Source organism: Heteronotia binoei, chromosome 10 (assembly GCF_032191835.1).
Source record: "Heteronotia binoei isolate CCM8104 ecotype False Entrance Well chromosome 10, APGP_CSIRO_Hbin_v1, whole genome shotgun sequence".
In the NCBI taxonomy this organism is placed as follows: Eukaryota; Metazoa; Chordata; class Lepidosauria; order Squamata; family Gekkonidae; genus Heteronotia; species Heteronotia binoei.
In genome coordinates, this window is record NC_083232.1 from 11,594,558 (window position 1) to 11,613,705 (window position 19,148).

General features: G+C 49.9%; 1 protein-coding gene across 1 annotated transcript in view; it reads right to left on the bottom strand.

Moving 5' to 3' along the window:
- GARS1 (glycyl-tRNA synthetase 1) overlaps positions 1-19,148 on the bottom strand; it is a 60,227-nt gene that overhangs the window by 19,519 nt on the left and 21,560 nt on the right. The window contains 6 exon segments of the mRNA XM_060247994.1: positions 2,353-2,515; positions 5,369-5,518; positions 9,465-9,610; positions 12,027-12,103; positions 13,971-14,059; positions 18,438-18,579. Coding sequence (XP_060103977.1) covers positions 2,353-2,515; positions 5,369-5,518; positions 9,465-9,610; positions 12,027-12,103; positions 13,971-14,059; positions 18,438-18,579 — 767 coding nt within the window.

Sequence of the window (19,148 nt, forward strand, 5' to 3'; positions counted from 1 at the left end):
CTTCATCTACCTCACAGGGTGTCTGTTGTGGGGGAGGAAGGGAAAGGAGATTGTGAGCCGCTCTGAGACTCTTCGGAGTGGAGGGCGGGATATAAATCCAATATCTTCATCTACCTCACAGGGTGTCTGTTGTGTGGGGGGGGGGAGGTAAAGGAGATTGTGAGCCGCTCTGAGACTCTTCGGAGTGGAGGGCGGGATATAAATCCAATATCTTCATCTACCTCACAGGGTGTCTGTTGTGGGGGAGGAAGGGAAAGGAGATTGTGAGCCACTCTGAGACTCTTCGGAGTGGAGGGTGGGATATAAATCCAATATCTTCATCTACCTCACAGGGTGTCTGTTGTGGGGGGGGGGAGGTAAAGGAGATTGTGAGCCGCTCTGAGACTCTTCAGAGTGGAGGGCGGGATATAAATCCAATATCTTCATCTACCTCATAGGGTGTCTGTTGAGGGGGAGGAAGGTAAAGGAGATTGTGAGCCCCTCTGAGACTCTTCGGAGTGGAGGGCGGGATATAAATCCAATATCTTCATCTACCTCACAGGGTGTCTGTTGTGGGGGGCGGGAAGGTAAAGGAGATTGTGAGCCGCTCTGAGACTCTTCGGAGTGGAGGGCGGGATATAAATCCAATATCATCTTCTTCTTCAGTTTATTTTGATACAAGATCAGCTCAAAAATATTAATAAAAACAGTAAAAACTGCTATGTATATACAAAGGCCCTGACCTAGAGAGCCAAGGAAAGCCTGATTTGTCAGTTTTTAGAAGCTAAGCAGGGTCAGCTCTGGCTAGTACTTGGATGGGAGATCTCCAAGGAATACCAAGATCATGACGCAGAGGCAGGCAAGGGCAAATGACCTGGCAATTTAATGGCAATGGGTGAAAGAGCTGGGCATGCTTAGCCTAGAGAAGAGGCAGCTGAGAGGTGATACGATCACCATCTTCAAGTACTCGAAGGGCTGTCATATACAGCAGGGTGCAGAATGGTCTTCTGTGGCCCCAGAAAGCAGGACCAGAACCAATGGGTTAAAATTAAATCAGAAGAGTTTCCGGCTCAACATCAAGAGCTTCCTGACCGTTGGAGCGGTTCCTCAGTGGAACAGGCTTCCTCCTCAGGAGGTGGTGGGCTCTCCTTCATTGGAGGTTTTTCAACAGAGGCTGGATGGCCACCTAACAGCAATGAAGATCCTGTGAATTTCGGGGGAGGTATTTTGAGTTTCCTGCATTGTGCAGGGGGTTGGACTAGATGACCCTAGAGGTCCCTTCCAACTCTTATGATTCTCTGACCTCTGAAACGTCGGGGTGGCCAAAGGTAGCTCTCCAGAGGTTTTTTGCCTACAACTCCCATCAGCCCCAGCCAGCATGGCCAATGGCCGATGGGAGTTGTAGGCAAAAAAAAATCTGGAGAGCTACCGTTGGCCACCCTTGCCATAGATCTATATTGGCCATTTCATTCGCAGTCCCTTTTCTAATAATCCCTAACATAAGAGTTTGCTTTTTTCCCAGTTTGGTGTAGTGGTTAAGTGTGCGGACTCTTATCTGGGAGAACCGGGTTTGATTCCCCACCCCTCCACTTGCACCTGCTGGAATGGCCTTGGGTCAGCCATAGCTCTCGCAGAGGTTGTCCTTGAAAGGGCAGCTGCTGTGAGAGCCCTCTCAGCCCCACCCACCTCACAGGGTGTCTGTTGTGGGGAAGGAAGGTAAAGGAGATTGTGAGCCGCTCTGAGACTCTTTGGAGTGGAGGGCGGGATATAAATCCAATATCTTCTTCTTCTTCCCCCACTGCTACAGCGCACTGGGGTGACCCTCTCAGAACTCTCTCAGCCCCACCTATCTCCCAATGTGCCTTTTTGTGGGGAGAGGAAGGAAAGGCGATTATAAGCCACTCTGAGACTCCTTAAGGCTGAGAAAAGCGGGGTATAAAACCCATCTCTTCTTCTTCTGCCAGTTTTATTCCCCACCCCCACCCCCTTTCCTTCCCCAAAACACGACTGCCGTTTACTGGCTCCACTGGGAAAAGACAGAGACAATCAGAGTAGCACAATAATAGTAGTATATTCCGTATTTTTAAAGACACAGTAACACATAAAGTATTCCAAATCGCATCACTCCAGAAGGTCTCTTGGCTTTAGCAAATAGACTCGTGTCCAAAGCGGAGTCCCTTGGTTGCTTTCACAGGACATTAGTCCAAGGAAAAGAAGCACAAATTCAGTAGAAATCTTTTCAGTGGAGACCGGTTTCGGCAACGCCTCCCTCAGTCGTAGACCTTCACACAAATCAATGCATCTCAGCTTCTCCTAACACAAAACAAGGCTAGCCAATGAAAAAAATAAACCAATATCCAATATGCCTTATACCTGCTCCACGGCGTCCCCCAAGCGCATGGCACGAGCCGACTGCCCGCTGGTCTGGGCTTTGGAGGAGTACAGGACGATTTGGAGGTCAGCTACGTTTTGGAACTTGGGGTGGTGCTTTTCGCTGGGGTCCACAAAGTGCTCGATTTCCGCCATAGTGAATTCCCTTTAAAATAAAAAAAGATTGCACCCTGGAATTAGAATTTATCAGCCACCAGGGCATTTCCTTCAAAGTGGGGGAGAAAAAAACAACACAGATTCCACAGCAGAGCCCGAGATAAAGAAGATAAGCTGGGGGTCTCCCGACATGGTGCCTCTGGACATTCAGGCACTTGCTAACACCCTTCCTGACACCCAGCAAGTGTTGTTAGAAAGTTGATGGGAACTGGTGGGTCACTTCCCCAACAGGGCTTCTGATAAGCCACTGGAAATCCAACTGGCTGGACAGATTAATGTTTAGGGGAGGGACGGTGGCTCAGTAGTAGAGCATCTGCTTGGGAAGCAGAAGGTCCCAGGTTCAATCCCCGGCATCTCCAACTAAAAAGGGTCCAGGCAAGTAGGCGTGAAAAACCTCCGCTTGAGACCCTGGAGAGCCGCTGCCAGTCTGAGTAGACAAGACTCACTTTGACGGATCCAGGGTCTGATTCAGTAGACGGCAGCTTCATATGTTCATGTTCAATCTGGTGGAATGAGCAGCCGGAAGAGACCAGGTCCCTGCGAGAGCTTCCATGGTTCCGCAGGGCCTGCAAAACGGTACTCTTCCGCCATGCATTTTCATGACAACAGCTGCAGCAGCGGGGTTGACCCATAAAAACGTCACCGATGGTCTCCCTCTCCGTGCTATCGCGATCCTAGGACCTCTTAGAATGGCTACCCACCATTCAGACTGCTGTCTGAAACCATGATGCCAGCACAAGTAGATGTTTTTCGAAACTGCTTTTATGTTTTTATCGTTCTATCGCAGGGGTGGCCAATGGTAGCTCTCCGGATGTTTTTTTTTTTTGGCCTACAACTCCCATCAGCCCCAGCCAGCATGGCCAATGGCTGGGGCTGATGGGAATTGTAGGCCAAAAAAAAACATCTGGAGAGCTACCGTTGGCCACCCCTGTTCTATTTTATTTGGTCACACGTATGTAACTGTGTGACCTCTACTTTGTGAGTTGCCCTGAGCCTGCCTTGGTGGGGAGGGCGGGATATAAATCAAATAAATCAATGATTAAATAAATTTCGTGACGGCTGCCAGTACAATGTTGTTTTTTATTCTCTCTCATTTCTCTTTTCCAGGGCCTGCAAAACGGTCCCCTTTCCGCCTGCACCGGGGCTTCCCTCTGTGGGTGGCTCCTCCTTCTGCAGCATCCATTTAATAGCTGGCTCCACCTCCCGAGGCAGCCGTTTTGCGGTTGCGCCCACCAATCCCAAAAGTGCCCACAGGCTCAAAAAGGTTGGTGACCTCTGAACTAATCCTCCCCCCTCCCCAAAAAAATAAATAATGGGAAACTCTAGTCAAAGCTGGAGGCAAAGAGAACCGGACTTACACAAGGATTCAGTAGATATATTTGAAACAGCTGTCAACCTCCTTGCAAGTCAATAGCAGGGTCTGCAAAAATTACAGCCTGTGTGACATACTGATTAAGAGTGCTGGGACGCAGGTGCGAATCTCTACTCGCTGGGTGACCCTGGGCCAGTTACCTTTTGTGACTGGAGTGAACCTCTTTGTTCTTCTCTCACTTTCGGTGTGGTGAGGCTTAAGGCTGCGGCCAAAAGAGCTGTGCCATTAACGGAAAAGGAAAAGGACCTTGCTTGGGCCAGTCACTCTTATTATTTAGGGCAGGGGTGGCCAAACTTGCTTAATGCAAGAGCCGCATAGAATAAACATCAGACGTTTGAGAGCCACAAGAGAAGAACATCAGATGTCTGAGCGCCGCAAGGAAGGAAGGAACGGACTGAGGGAGAGATGGAAAGAAAGCAACTTTCACTTTAAATGTGCTTTCCAAACCACCATCTGGCTTGGTTTGGAGAAGTGATTTAAAGGGAGAAATGCCTTCCCCAAGCCAGCCAATGAGGTGGTGGGGACTTTGAGAGCCACATAATTTGGGTGAAAGAGCCACAGTTGGGCCACCCCTGATTTAGGGAATTTATTTATTATTTATGGCATCATTCAGCTTGACCTACCTCACAGAGGTGTTGCAAGGATAAACGGAGGCCAGGAAAACGATGGAAGACACTTTGGGTCCCCAATAGAGAGGAAGTGACATGCGGGGTGACATGAGAGAGGTTTACAAGATTATGCACGGGTCGGAGAAAGTAGAGAAAGAAGTACTTTTCTCCCTTTCTCACAATATGAGAACTCGTGGGCATTCAATGAAATTGCTGAGCAGTCTGATAAGAATGGATAAAAGGAAGTCCTTCTTCACCCAAAGGGTGATTAACATGTGGAACTCACTGCCACAGGAGGTGGTGGCGGCTACAAGCATAGCCAGCTTCAAGAGGGGGTTAGATAAAAATATGGAGCAGAGGTCCATCAGTGGCTATTAGCCACACACACACACATAAAAACCATGTAGATTTTGGAGCAGGGGAAGAACAATCACATGGTGTGTGTGTGTGTATATATATATAGACACAGACAGACAGACAGACAGATATTTGGCCACTGTGTGACACAGAGTGCTGGACTGGATGGGCCATTGGCCTGAACCAACATGGCTTCAATTATGTTCTTAAGGTGGGGTATAAATGAAATACTGTATATATAAAATACACATAAATATATTGTATGTGTAAAATAAACACACACACACATAAAAACCATGTAGATTTTGGAGCAGGGGAAGAAAAATCACACAGTACTGGGAAACAAATGCAGGGAGAACGAATGTGTGGAAGGGAATGTTTCAGGAAGGCTTGTCCCGCAGCCTTGGCCATCGTTTTGACAGGAACAAGCTTTTAGTCTCCTCGAACGCAACCAGGTGAAGTCCCCCAACCAGTTCTCGAGAACAAGGGAAGGCATCCGCCATACCTGACTCGAATGAGCCCCGAGCGAGGCGAGATCTCGTTCCTGAAGGAGTTCCCGATCTGAGCAGCGGCAAAAGGCAGTTTGCCTTGGTTGAACTCCAAGAGGCGCTTGAAGTTCAAGAAGATCCCCTGAGCCGTCTCCGGCCGCAGATAGCTGCAGGCAAAAACAGAAGCAGAGGGTAGTCAGACACCTTTCTGGGGAGGAGGGGGAACGGCACAGCTGGTAACAGAGAAGCCAAAGTTTTCCATTTTATCTACAAGGCAGCTGGGACACACAATATAACAGAAGAAGAAAACTACAGTTATACCCTGCCCTTCTCTCTGAATCAAAGTCTCAGAGCAGCTCACAATCTTCTTTATCTCCTTCCCCCACAACAGACACCCTGTGAGGTGGGAGGGGCTGAGAGGACTCTCACAGCAGCTGCCCTTTCAAGGACAACCTCTGCCAGAGCTACGGCTGACCCAAGGCCATTCCAGCAGGTGCAAGTGGAGTAGTGGGGAATCAAACCCGGTTCTCCCAGATAAGAGTCCGCTCATTTAACCACTATGGCTGACCCAAGGCCATTCCAGCAGCTGCAAGTGGAGGAGTGGGGAATCAAACCCGGTTCTCCCAGATAAGAGTCCGCTCATTTAACCACTATGGCTGACCCAAGGCCATTCCAGCAGCTGCAAGTGGAGGAGTGGGGAATCAAACCCGGTTCTCCCAGATAAGAGTCTGCACACTCAACCACTATACCAAATTGGCTGTTTATTACTCAGGCTCTGCTGATCCTGTATGCTTTTTGAAGAAACCCTGACTAAGATTCCCCCTGAAGAAGCCTGTTGGTGAAACAAGTAGACATTGGATTTATATCTCGCCCTCCACTGCGAAGAGTCTCAGAGCGGCTCACAATCTCCTTTACCTTCCTCCCCCACAACTGACACCCTGTGAGGTAGATGAAGATATTGGATTTATATCCCGCCCTTCACTCTGAAGAGTCTCAGAGGGGCTCACAATCTCCTTTACCTTCCTCCCCCACAACAGACATCCTGTGAGGTAGATGAAGATATTGGATTTATATCCTGCCCTCCACTCCCCAGAGTCTCAGAGGGGCTCACAATCTCCTTTACCTTCCTCCCCCACAACTGACACCCTGTGAGGTAGATGAAGATATTGGATTTATATCCTGCCCTCCACTCCCCAGAGTCTCAGAGGGGCTCACAATCTCCTTTACCTTCCTCCCCCACAACTGACACCCTGTGAGGTAGATGAAGATATTGGATTTATATCCCGCCCTCCACTCCGAAGAGTCTCAGAACAGCTCACAATCTCCTTTACCTTCCTCCCCCACAACTGACACCCTGTGAGGTAGATGAAGATATTGGATTTATATCCCGCCCTCCACTCCAAAGAGTCTCAGAGGGGCTCACAATCTCCTTTACCTTCCTCCCCCACAACAGACACCCTGTGAGGTAGATGAAGATATTGGATTTATATCCTGCCCTCCACTCCGAAGAGTCTCAGAGGGGCTCACAATCTCCTTTACCTTCCTCCCCCACAACTGACACCCTGTGAAGTAGATGAAGATATTGGATTTATATCCTGCCCTCCACTCCGAAGAGTCTCAGAGCGGCTCACAATCTCCTTTACCTTCCTCCCCCACAACAGACACCCTGTGAGGTGGGTGGGGCTTGCAGCAGCTGCCCTTTCAAGGACAACCTCTGCCAGAGCTATGACTGACCCACGGCCATCCCAGCAGGTGCAAGTGGAGGAGTGGCAAATCAAACCCAGTTCTCCCAGATAAGAGCCTGCGCGCTTAAGCACCACACCAAACTGGCTCTCTAACAGCTAGCTCGCTGGGGTTCAGTCAGCGTCTCCTTCCAGGCTGGTTCCTCGTGCCGCTGGAAATAAAGAGCCTTCAGCTTCAGCACCTCTCTCCCTTGCCTGCATTTGCAAACTGAGGTCCAGGCCTACAGATCACAGTCTCTGTGAGCCTCACTGGGACACGACGAAAGCTTTTGCTTGCTGCCTTCTGCAGATCGCTTCCACGCTGATCTTAAAATTGGCTAGGATGGCTGGTCAAAGGTGTACAGCTGCCTATGCTATCTTGGCATAAAACCTGGGTTACCCGGCGTCTTAGGTCTGGTGAGTGACCTATCACCGGCAACATGCTGTCCCTCCCACAACGTTGTCAAAGAGAAGGGGGGTGGGAATCAACAGTGGACTGACGGCTTCCAGGTTTTCTCTGGAAGTGATGCTGATCCTTTCTGACTTTTCCTAGAGAGTACCATAGTGTTTCTGACTATTACCAGAGAGGTGTGACATCGCTTCCATGTTTTCTCCAGAAGTGATGTCACACTGTAACCCAGCGGTCCTCCAACTTTTTAAATAGGGGGCCAGTTCACTGTCCCTCAGACTGTTGGAGGGCCGGACTGTTGTGGTGGCTGCCGTTACTGTACAAGGCCGCGGGCCGTCAGTTCTCCGTCTTCTGCATCTCTCTCCCTTCCCCACACCACACACCCCGGCCTGGGAACTCACCTCACCTCGGTATCACCTCACACTCTGTCTCCGCCGCCTCAGCCCAGTGCCGGAAGTGTGCGTTGTTAACGCGAGTTTAGGTCGAACGTCACTTCCGGTCTGATTTTGCCATAACCCAGCGGGCCGCATAAACGTCCTCAGCGGGCCGCATCTGGCCCGCGGGCCGTAGTTTGAGGACCCCTGCTGTAACCCAACCTCCCCAGTCCCTAGGGACTTCTGCTGGTTGCCTTGTAACCCTATATAAAACCCCCCCACCCACCCCCCTCACATTAGGCAGGATTTAGCCTTCCCAATCTGCAGAAAATAGTGTATGCAACTGCTAATAAAGCCTCAATGGGGGGGAAAGTAACTCTTTACAGGGCTTTGTTTTGTAGCAGGAATTCCTTTGCCTATTAGGCCACCCACCCCGATGCAGCCAATCCTCCTGGAGCTTACAATAGGCCCTGCACTAAGAGCCCTGTAAGCTCCTGGACGATTGGCTACTGTGGAGAAACACCATTTCAGGCCTGTGCTTGTCTGGGAGTTGGCTAGAGGAGTCAATAAAACTCTAGGCAAGGCTTTGGCCTAGTCTGTTCCTCCTTCCCCCTCCCCTCCTGTCTGGAAGCAGCGCTTATGAGGAGGCCTCCCAGAGAGACAGGAAGTCTTTCAGGCTGGTCTCCCAGAAGGCTGCAGGAGGGAAAAGCAGTTCCTGAGCGGGAACTGGGGTTGATATTATTGATTTTGGGAGGGAAAAGTTGTCAGGAGAAGCTGACAGTCAAGTTTTGTTTTGAGACTCGGAGACTGGTGTGTCGGTTCTGGATGGTATGGTCAGGGCCAGTTGTATAATAGGGAAATATTTTGTCTGCTTAAAAAGGTAGTCCCTCTGTGACACATAGTTCCCCCAACCGCCTTAGACCACGCTGCTTCAAGAGGGGAGTCCAGGGAAGGGGGAAGGCACACAGTTGGCAAGGGTGCCAATCCTCCAGGAGTCTCCCAAAGAAGGACTTTGGTCTCTGTGTTAACCAGGTGCTGGGTTGGCAGAGGGCCTTGAGGCCACAAAGCTGGCAAGGGGGATTGGGAGTCCTGCTCCTCTTGGTCAGGAACCCCTAAACTGAACAGGTGGTGGTAGCGTGCCCTAGTGAGGGGAAGAAGACAAGCTCCCTTCAGAAGTTGGCAACTCAAAAGGGAGTTGACGGGACTGGGTCTGAAGGCAGAATCGGGCCGGTTCCGTCACAGCTACATAAGAGGGGTGTGGCCTAATATGCAAAGGAGTTCTTGCTACAAAAAAAGCCCTTTCAACCCAGTAGACCCAACTTGCTTTCATGGAGTGGGGTCTCCTTGTGGGCTTTTCAACAGAGGATGGAGGGCCATCTGACAGCAATGCGGATCCTGTGAACTTATGGGGAGGCGTTTGGGAGTTTCCTGCAGTGTGCTGGGGGGAGGGAGGGTGGTGTGGGTTGGACTACGTGACCCTGGAGATCCCTTCCAACTCTACGATTCTAGTAGCAGACTGCTTGAAGATGCAGTTGGCTGGGGGTCCCAGAACATTTCGCCCTCATTGAGTGCAGAAAACGAGACGGGTCAACTTGCGTGTGAAGTATACCCAGGCATGTTTCCTCCGGGGCCGATGGAAGTCTTGAACATCAGGTTGAAGGCGACGGGAGGGCTGAGGTCATTTCCTGTAATGGGGGACTTCACGTTGTAATTCACAAACAGGTCTGCGAGCTCCTGCTGACCATAGTTGTCCAACTAGGAGGAAGGAAGGCATTGAGAGAGGATTAGCCATTTATACCAGCTGATGAGACTCCATTCACCCCCGCTTCTGTTGTGACGTGACAAGGAGTCTCCAAAGCGGCTGCAATTGTAAGAAACAATAAGGATGTCCCGGATGTTCATTTATGAAAGTGACATGGAAGGTTTTCTGAGACAACGTCCCCCCACCCCTCCCTCCCCCAGCATGTCCAAAGAACCTTTCCAGATGGCATAGAATAAGCAGGCTCCAAGGCAGGGAAGTGCGATGGGGAAAAAAGAGAAACAATTCTGCAGAAAAAAAAGAAAAAGCAGACAGGTTGGAGAGTCAAGCAGAGTCTAAGGAAGGGTGGCCAAACTTGCTTAATGTAAGAGCCACATAGAATAAACGTCAGATGTCTGACAGCTGCAAGAGGGGAGGGGAGGGGAGGGGAGGGGAGGGGAGGGGAGGGGAGGGAGGGGAGGGGAGGGGAGGGGAGGGGAGGGGAGGGAGGGAGGGAGGGAGGGAGGGAGGGAGGGAGGGAGGGAGGAAGGAAGGAAGGAAGGAAGGAAGGAAGGAAGGAAGGAAGGAAGGAAGGAAGGAAGGAAGGAAGGAAGGAAGGAAGGAAGGAAGGAAGGAAGGAAGGAAGGAAGGAAGGAAGGAAACTTTAACTGTAAATGCATTCTCCAAGCTGCTGGCTGGCTTGGTTTGGAGAAGTCACCTCGAGACTAGACTACTGCAATGCCCTCTACATGGGGCTGCCCTTGTCTCGTATCCGGAAATTGCAGTTGGTGCAGAACGCAGCAGCCAGGCTGTTATTGGGTCTCTCTATACGGCAGCACATACAGCCAAGGCTGCGGGAACTGCACTGGCTGCCAGTAGTATTCCGGATTCGCTACAAGCTGCTGGTTATCACCTTTAAAGCCCTATGTGGCCGAAGACCTGTCTACCTTAGGGACCGTCTTTCCCCACGTGTTCCCCAGAGGGTACTTAGATCTGGATCACAGAACTTATTGTCAATCCCCGGGCCGAGGGAGGCGAGACTGAAGGCTACCAGAGAAAGAGCCTTCTCAATTGCGGTCCCCCACTGGTGAAACCAACTTCCAGAAGAAGTAAGGGCCTCGCGGGACCTTGCTCAGTTCCGCAAGGCCTGTAAAACAGCTCTATTTCAATTTGCCTTTAGTTGAATTACAGTACGACGCCCAACACTGCTGAATTGAATGGAATCAACGCCAGCACCAAAATTGTTTTAAATCATTTAAAATTATTTAATCGGTACTAATTATTGTTAAAAAAATTTTCAAATTGTCGCTTACTGTTTTATTGTTTTAGCTGAATGTTGTTAGCCGCCTTGAGCCTGCTTCGGCAGGGAGGGCGAGATATAAATTTGAGCAATAAATAAATGTGAAATGCCTTCTCCACGCTGGCCAATGGAGCCAGTGGGGGCTTCACGAGCCACACAATATGTACGAAAGAGCCACGTGTGGCTCCTGAGCCACCTCTGCTCTACACTATTAATGAACTTAACAAGACGGAACCAGCACCCAGAACTATTCCTGGAAAGAAACGAGGCTGGACTCTGTGACAACCTACTTCCTTCCAGAATGGAAATCCTCTGCGACTTAAGTCTTCCCAGCACAAAAGAGTCATTAACAGGTGGAATTCACTGCAGCAGGAAGTGGTGATTCATTAGTGGCTCTTAGCCACAAGATATAGATGGAACACTCTGTCTACGGCAGGGATCTTCTGTCTTCTTGGTGTTTGGGGAGCTACTGTGGGAGGGCTTCTGGAGTTCTGGCCCTGCTGGTGGACCTCCTGATGGCACCTGGGTTTTGGCCACTGTGTGACACAGCGTGTTGCACTGGAGGGGACACTGGCCTGATCCAAAATGGCTTCTCTTATGTCTAAGGCTGTGATGCTCCATATTCTTGGTGCTTGGGGGGCAACAGTGGGAGGGCTTCTGGAGTTCTGGCCCTGCTGGTGGACCTCCTGATGGCACCTGGGTTTTGGCCACTGTATGACACAGCGTATTGCACTAGAGGGGCCACTGGCCTGATCCAAAATGGCTTCTCTTATGTCTAAGGCTGTGATGTTCCATATTCTTGGTGCTTGGGGGGCAACAGTGGGAGGGCTTCTGGAGTTCTGGCCCTGCTGGTGAACCTCATGATGGCACCTAGGTTTTGGCCACCGTGTGACACAGCGTGTTGGACTGGAGGGGGCACTGGCCTGATCCAACATGGCTTCTCTGATGGTCTTACGTTCTTAAAACATGCAAGTGCTCCACTAACTATATAGGTGACCATCAGGAAGTTCTTCATGCTAGATGCAGGGAGCCCCGTGCACCAGTTCAATTCCCCTTCCGGCATCTCTCAGAATGTCGGGTAGGTTTTAAAAACTCTGGGGCTACCACCTCCGTTTGCCAAACCCGATACTGACCTGCGTTATCACATTCTCCATTTCAGCCTTTTTCTCAGCTGCGCATTTCTTGTCAGACATCAGCTTCTGCAAATGAGCTGGAACAGAAAGAAAGGCAGAAGCGTTCAGGGAAACTAAGTTCACTGAAACGCAAATCCTAACGACCTGAGTCGCAGGTTTCAAATTGCAATTTGGGGGTTCCCAAGGATCCTGAGAAAACCGCCCCTGCTGGTGGCCCTCCTGACGGCACCTGGGTTTTGGCCACTGTGAGACACAGAGTGTTGGACTGGATGGGCGACTGGCCTGATCCAACATGGCTTCTCTTATGTTCTTATGTGACACAGAGTGTTGGACTGGATGGGCCATTGGCCTGATCCAACATGGCCTCTCTTATGTTCTTATGTGACACAGAGTGTTGGACTGGATGGGCCACTGGCCTGATCCAACATGGCTTCTCTTATGTTCTTATGTGACACAGAGTGTTGGACTGGATGGGCCATTGGCCTGATCCAACATGGCCTCTCTTATGTTCTTATGTGACACAGAGTGTTGGACTGGATGGGCGACTGGCCTGATCCAACATGGCTTCTCTTATGTTCTTATGTGACACAGAGTGTTGGACTGGATGGGCCATTGGCCTGATCCAACATGGCTTCTCTTATGTTCTTATGTGACACAGAGTGTTGGACTGGATGGGCCATTGGCCTGATTCAACAGGGCTTCTCTTATGTTCTTATGGACACAGAGTGTTGGACTGGATGGGCCATTGGCCTGATCCAACATGGCTTCTCTTATGTTCTTATGTGACACAGAGTGTTGGACTGGATGGGCCATTGGCCTGATCCAACATGGCTTCTCTTATGTGACACAGTGTTGGACTGGATGGGCCACTGGCCTGATCCAACATGGCTTCTCTTATGTGACACAGAGTGTTGGACTGGAGGGGCCACTGGCCTGATCCAACATGGCTTCTCTTATGTGACACAGTGTTGGACTGGATGGGCCACTGGCCTGATCCAACATGGCTTCTCTTATGTGACACAGAGTGTTGGACTGGATGGGCCACTGGCCTGATCCAACATGGCTTCTCTTATGTTCTTCTGTGACACAGAGTGTTGGACTGGATGGGCGACTGGCCTGATCCAACATGGCTTCTCTTATGTCCTGGGATTCTCAAGGTCAACAAAGGCAGAAAGCTTTCTAGGAAGGGTGCCTTGGGTGAGAACCAGAGAGGATTGTGAGGCGCTCCAAAGAGATCTGTCGAGGCTGGGCGAGTGGATGTCAACATGGCAAATGAGGTTCAACGTGGCCAAATGCAAAGTAATGCACCTTGGGGCCAAAAATCCTATGCTCAGTTTATCTTATGTTACACAGCAAAGGTCCTTGTGCGTGGTGGCAGCTTCTGCCAAAGCAATGTGCTTTTGAATCTGCACAGCTCATCAGATATCCAGTGGTCAATCAGCAACTTGGTGGATAAAAGCTCCACCTGGCCCAACCTGCTTTCTAAAAACACCTGCACTAAAGGGGCCAGTGGGAATCACGGTGCCCACGGGCGCCTCGTCGGGGAAACCTGCACTAAAGGAATGGAGATTCCTGGCACAAACTGGTCAGAACAGTTTAGTCCCATTTAAGAAGATTGCGCCAATCTACATACATTCCATTTAGCATCAAAACAGCCACTGAAAGCCACCTGGGTTTCCGCAAATGCCAGATTCAGGAGATTCATGGACCTCCTGATGGCACCTGGTTTTCTGGAGACAACTGAAAACGTATTTATTTCAGAGCGCCTTTTGAATAAAATGGAGATTGCATACAGGGTTTAGTTTTACTAGTTTTATGCTCCGCTGGCTCTTAGTTCTTCCATTTTACCAGTTCTAATGATCCCAAAAGATGACTGATAATTTGGGAACGTGACCGCTCACCAGCGTGGAACCATTCTGGACAGCTCAGGCCTCGGAAGCCTACCTTTTAAGAGGTGATCGGCTCGAAAGCATTCCCCGTTCACCACGTCCTTCACCATGAAGTCTGCAAATTTGTCTACGTGGCCAGAAGTCCTGGAACAGAAACCACAATTTTATCAGCTCAAAAATGGTGTCGAGACGTTATCTCGTGAATCTGCAGAAAAGAAAAATAGGGGGTGGGGCTCATTAGCACAACCAGTTACCATATGGGCCCCCCCCCAGCCAAAAGCAACCCGATGCAAGAAAGGAGAGCCCCGGGCGAGCGAGGCCTACCTGGCTGGCTAGAGATCCAGCCAACTCAAGCAGGCCTCGCTCACCTGGGGCTCTCCTTGGCCGCCCCGCCTCCTCAGTCAAAAGGCCAGCAAGCCACCTGCCGCCCAAAATCACATAAGAAGTGGAGGGAGGGTGGTGTGGGCTTCTCTAGGGGTTAATGAGGACAGCTGGGGGCGTGGCAAAGCCCCTGGTGGCTGGCTGGCTGGCTGCCCGCTCTCCTAATCCAGGGTTTGTTATGCAGTTGCACCTGCTATTCAATGGACAAAGCAGGTGGGGAGGAGGAGGAAGGGGAACCTTCAGAAAGGTTCAGGAGCTGCACTCCTGTGAGCTCCTGCTGAATTCAAGGCCTGGAGTAGATAATACTGACCTTGATGGACTAACAGCAGCACCAACAACAATATAACAACAACAACAAATCACCGCATAGCAATGTGTTGGAAAATAGCCAAGAGATCCTAAGATTGTCTGGCAGCTAGAAGTTGTAGCTCCTTAGCATTACGCATCACTAGGTGGCAAGTTATACCTTCAAAGCAAAAGATCTTTCAGAGGTGGTTTTGCCATTGCCTGCGTCTGCGTCACACCCCTGGCACTAGTCTTTCCCCTGATGCTGGGAAAGACAGAAGGCAAAAGAAGGGGGCAGCAAAAGATGAGATGGCTGGACAGCGTTGCTGATGGAACTAACATGAATTTGAGTGGACTTTGGAGGATGGTGGAAGACAGGAGGGCCTGGCGTGACTTGGTCCATGGGGTTGCAAAGAGTAGGACTCGACTGTGTGACTGAACAACAACAACAAATGATACAAGTGTTGGACTGCATGGGCCATTGGCCTGATCCAACATAGCTTCTCTTATGTTATGTTCTCTTAGCCACAAGCTATAAATGGAACACTCTGTCTGGGGCAGTGATACTCTGTATTCTTGGTGCTTGGGGGGCAACAGTGGGAGGGCTTCTGAAGTTCTGGCCCTGCTGGTGGACCTCCTGATGGCCCCTAGGTTTTGGCCACTGTGTGACACAGTATTGAACTAGATGGGCCATTGCCTGGATCCAACATAGCTTCTTTTATGTCCTTATGTCTAGGGCAGTGATACTTTGTATTCTTGGTGCTAAGGGGTCAACAGTGGGTGGGCTTCTGTAGTTCTGGCCCCACTGTTGGACCTCTTGATGGCCCCTGGGTTTGGGCCACCATGTCACACAGAGTGTTGGACTGGATGGGCCATCAGCCTGATCCAACATGGCTTCTCTTATGTTCCTATTACTTCCCAGCCAGTCCTTTCAAGTGGAGGTATGAGGGATTGAACCTGGGGTCTTCCGCATGCCAAGCAGATGCTCTAGCACCGAGCCACAGCCCCTCCCCTAAATGTTGGGAATTGGTAGCTTGAAATTGCTTGTAGTCTCAACCACCAGACTCATAGCTGCCAGAAATTTGAGTAGGGACTTCTAGCTCACATTTGTTGCTACTACAATATGTCAGATGAGTTGCTGAACAAAGAGAACAGAGATGGGTCTTAATAATCCTTTGAATTCAGGAGATAAAAGAGTGTGCTTTCTGGGCAAGAAGCACGGCAGACAGGAAGAACAGAGCTACAGTCTCCAGGACGAAGGAGGACGTTTACATGCTAATGGGATTCTTTAGTCTGAAGTTTCTAACTGTAGAGTACATTTACAAGCTTTGCTTAGAAGCTTTTAAACTTGGTGGGCAGACTACCACGGAAGGCTGGAGGCAAAATTAAAACACATGCTGATAGATCCAAGTGGGCAGCCGTGTTGGTCAGAAGCAGAACAAATGAAGCAGAACAATAAAAAAGGCCAACGCCATGCTGGGAATTATTAGGAAGGGAATAGAAAACAAATCAGCCAGTATCATAATGCCCTTGTATAAATCGATGGTGCGGTCTCATTTGGAATACTGTGTGCAATACTGGTCACGTACCTCAAAAAGGATATTATAGCATTAGAGAAAGTCCAGAAAAGGGCAACTAGAATGATTAAAGGTTTGGAACACTTTCCCTATGAAGAAAGGTTAAAACGCTTGGGGCCCTTTAGCTTGGAGAAACGTCGACTGCGGGGTGACATGATAGAGGTTTACAAGATTATGCATGGAATGGAGAAGGTAGAGAAAGAAGTACTTTTATCCCTTTCTCACAACACAAGAACTCGGCATTCGATGAAACTGCTGAGCAGTCAGGTTAAAATGGATAAAAGGAAGTACTTCTTCACCCAAAGGGTGATTAACATGTGGAATTCACTGCCACAGGAGGTGGTGGCAGCTACAAGCATAGCCAGCTTCAAGAGGGGTTTGGATCAACATATGGAGCAGAGGTCCATCAGTGGCTATAAGCTAGAACGTATTGTTGGAACTCTCTGCCTGGGGCAGTGATGCTCTGTATTCTTGGTGCTTGGGGGGGCAACAGTGGGAGGCCTTCTAGTGTCCTGGCCCCACTGATGGACCTCCTGATGGCACCTGAGATTTGGTATTAAACTTCTGAATCCCAGAGCCAGGAGGCAAAATCAGGGGAAGGCCTCAGCCTCTATGCCCTGTTGTGGGCTGTCCAGAGGAACTGGTGGGGCACTGTAAGAGACAGGATGTCGGACCTGGTGGTGGCGGCTACAAGCATAGCCAGCTTTAAGAGGGGATTGGATAAAAATGTGCAGCAGAGGTCCATCAGCGGCTATTAGCCGCAGTGTGTATGTATGTATATGTATGTGTGTGTGTGTATACACACACATATATTGGCCACTGTGTGACACAGAGTGTTGGACTGGATGGGCCATTGGCCTGATCTAACATGGCTTCTCTTATGTTCTATTGTGACACAGAGTGTTGGACTGGAGGGGCCATTGGCCTGATCCAACATGGCTTCTCTTATGTTCTATTGTGACACAGAGTGTTGGACTGGAGGGGCCATTGGCCTGATCTAACATGGCTTCTCTTATGTTCTATTGTGACACAGAGTGTTGGATTGGATGGGCCGTTGGCCTGATCTAACATGGCTTCTCTTATGTTCTATTGTGACACAGAGTGTTGGACTGGAGGGGCCATTGGCCTGATCCAACATGGCTTCTCTTATGTTCTATTGTGACACAGAGTGTTGGACTGGGGGGGCCATTGGCCTGATCTAACATGGCTTCTCTTATGTTCTATTGTGACACAGAGTGTTGGACTGGAGGGGCCATTGGCCTGATCTAACATGGCTTCTCTTATGTTCTATTGCAACACAGTGTTGGACTGGATGGGCCATTGGCCTTATCTAACATGGCTTCTCTTAAGTTCTATTGTGACACAGAGTGTTGGACTGGATGGGCCATCGGCCTGATCCAACATGGCTTCTCTTATGTTCTTATGTGACACAGAGTGTTGGACTGGATGGGCCATTGGCCTGATCCAACATGGCTTCTCTTATGTTCTTATGTGACCCAGAGTGTTGGACTGGATGGGCCACTGGCCTGATCCAACATGGCTTCTCTTATGTTCTTATGTGACACAGAGTGTTGGACTGGATGGGCCATTGGCCTGATCCAATATGGCTTCTCTTATGTTCTTATATGACACAGAGTGTTGGACTGGATGGGCCATTGGCCTGATCCAACATGGCTTCTCTTATGTTCTTATGTGACACAGAGTGTTGGACTGGATGGGCCATTGGCCTGATCCAACATGGCTTCTCTTATGTTCTTATGTGACACAGAGTGTTGGACTGGATGGGCCATTGGCCTGATCCAATATGGCTTCTCTTATGTTCTTATGTGACACAGAGTGTTGGACTGGATGGGCCATTGGCCTGATCCAATATGGCTTCTCTTATGTTCTTATATGACACAGAGTGTTGGACTGGATGGGCCATTGGCCTGATCCAACATGGCTTCTCTTACGTTCTTACATCCTTAAAGTAGGAGTTTTATTCAGCACGGAAGCTTCCGTGTGCTCCAAGCACACTTCATCAGACGAGGAATCAAGTACAGTGAGCAGAGTTACATCTAGCTGGTAGGCAGACTGCTGAAGTGTGCTTGGAGCCCACGAAAGCTTAAGTCCTGAATAAAACTTTGTTGGTCTTCAAGGTGCCACTTGACTCCTACTTCGTTAAAACACATGCTCTCACCCCAGACATAAGAATACAGGAGGGTCAAATTCGGAATGGGACGAGGTCTGCAAGACAAAAGAAGAAAGACTCATTCGCCCCCAGCAGATTGGCCGCTTACTTCAGCACTGGCTCTGGCGTGAGCATGGTGCAGTCGATCTCGAAGATCTGCTCTTCCTGGATGAAGTGCTGCCTCCAAGCCTGAACGATGTTGTTCTTCAACGCGCAGCCCACAGGCCCAAAATCGTACAGGCCGCTCACACCTACAAAAGACCGGAGCCGTGAATAGAGGTGGCCCCCTCACAGCAACCTCCCCACAACCCCCAAAGATCTCCACTCCATAATCAGACCCTCGGAAATGCAGCGGGAGTCCAAAAAGGGCTCCTTGCGACTTTATAAGGAAATGAAACAAGAGGAAAAGTCACTTCGGCATGCTTACGTTACTGGATAACATGTGAGGTTCTAATGCAGGGGGTGTCAAACATGCTGTCCGGAGGGCCAAATCAGCCCCCGGAGGGCTCCTATCAGGTCCTGAGCAACTGCTTCCTTCTGCATCACAGCCTGCTTTTCCAGCTTGCTTCCTTCTGCATCACCAGCCTGCTTTTCCAGGCTTGCTCAATTGCACAGGAGCTATGGAGCAAAACCTCTATTTTCTCCATTGGCTGAGACTCCTCCCTTGAGAAGGAAGGGGGGAGGCAGCTAGAGCTTGCTTTTCCAGGCTCTCTCAATCACAGAGCAGAGCTGCTGAGCCAAGCCTCTTTTCCTTCTATTGCTGAGGCTCCTCCTCTCCTGGTCCCCTGGGGAAGGAAAGAAAGAGCCAGAGCTTCCTTTG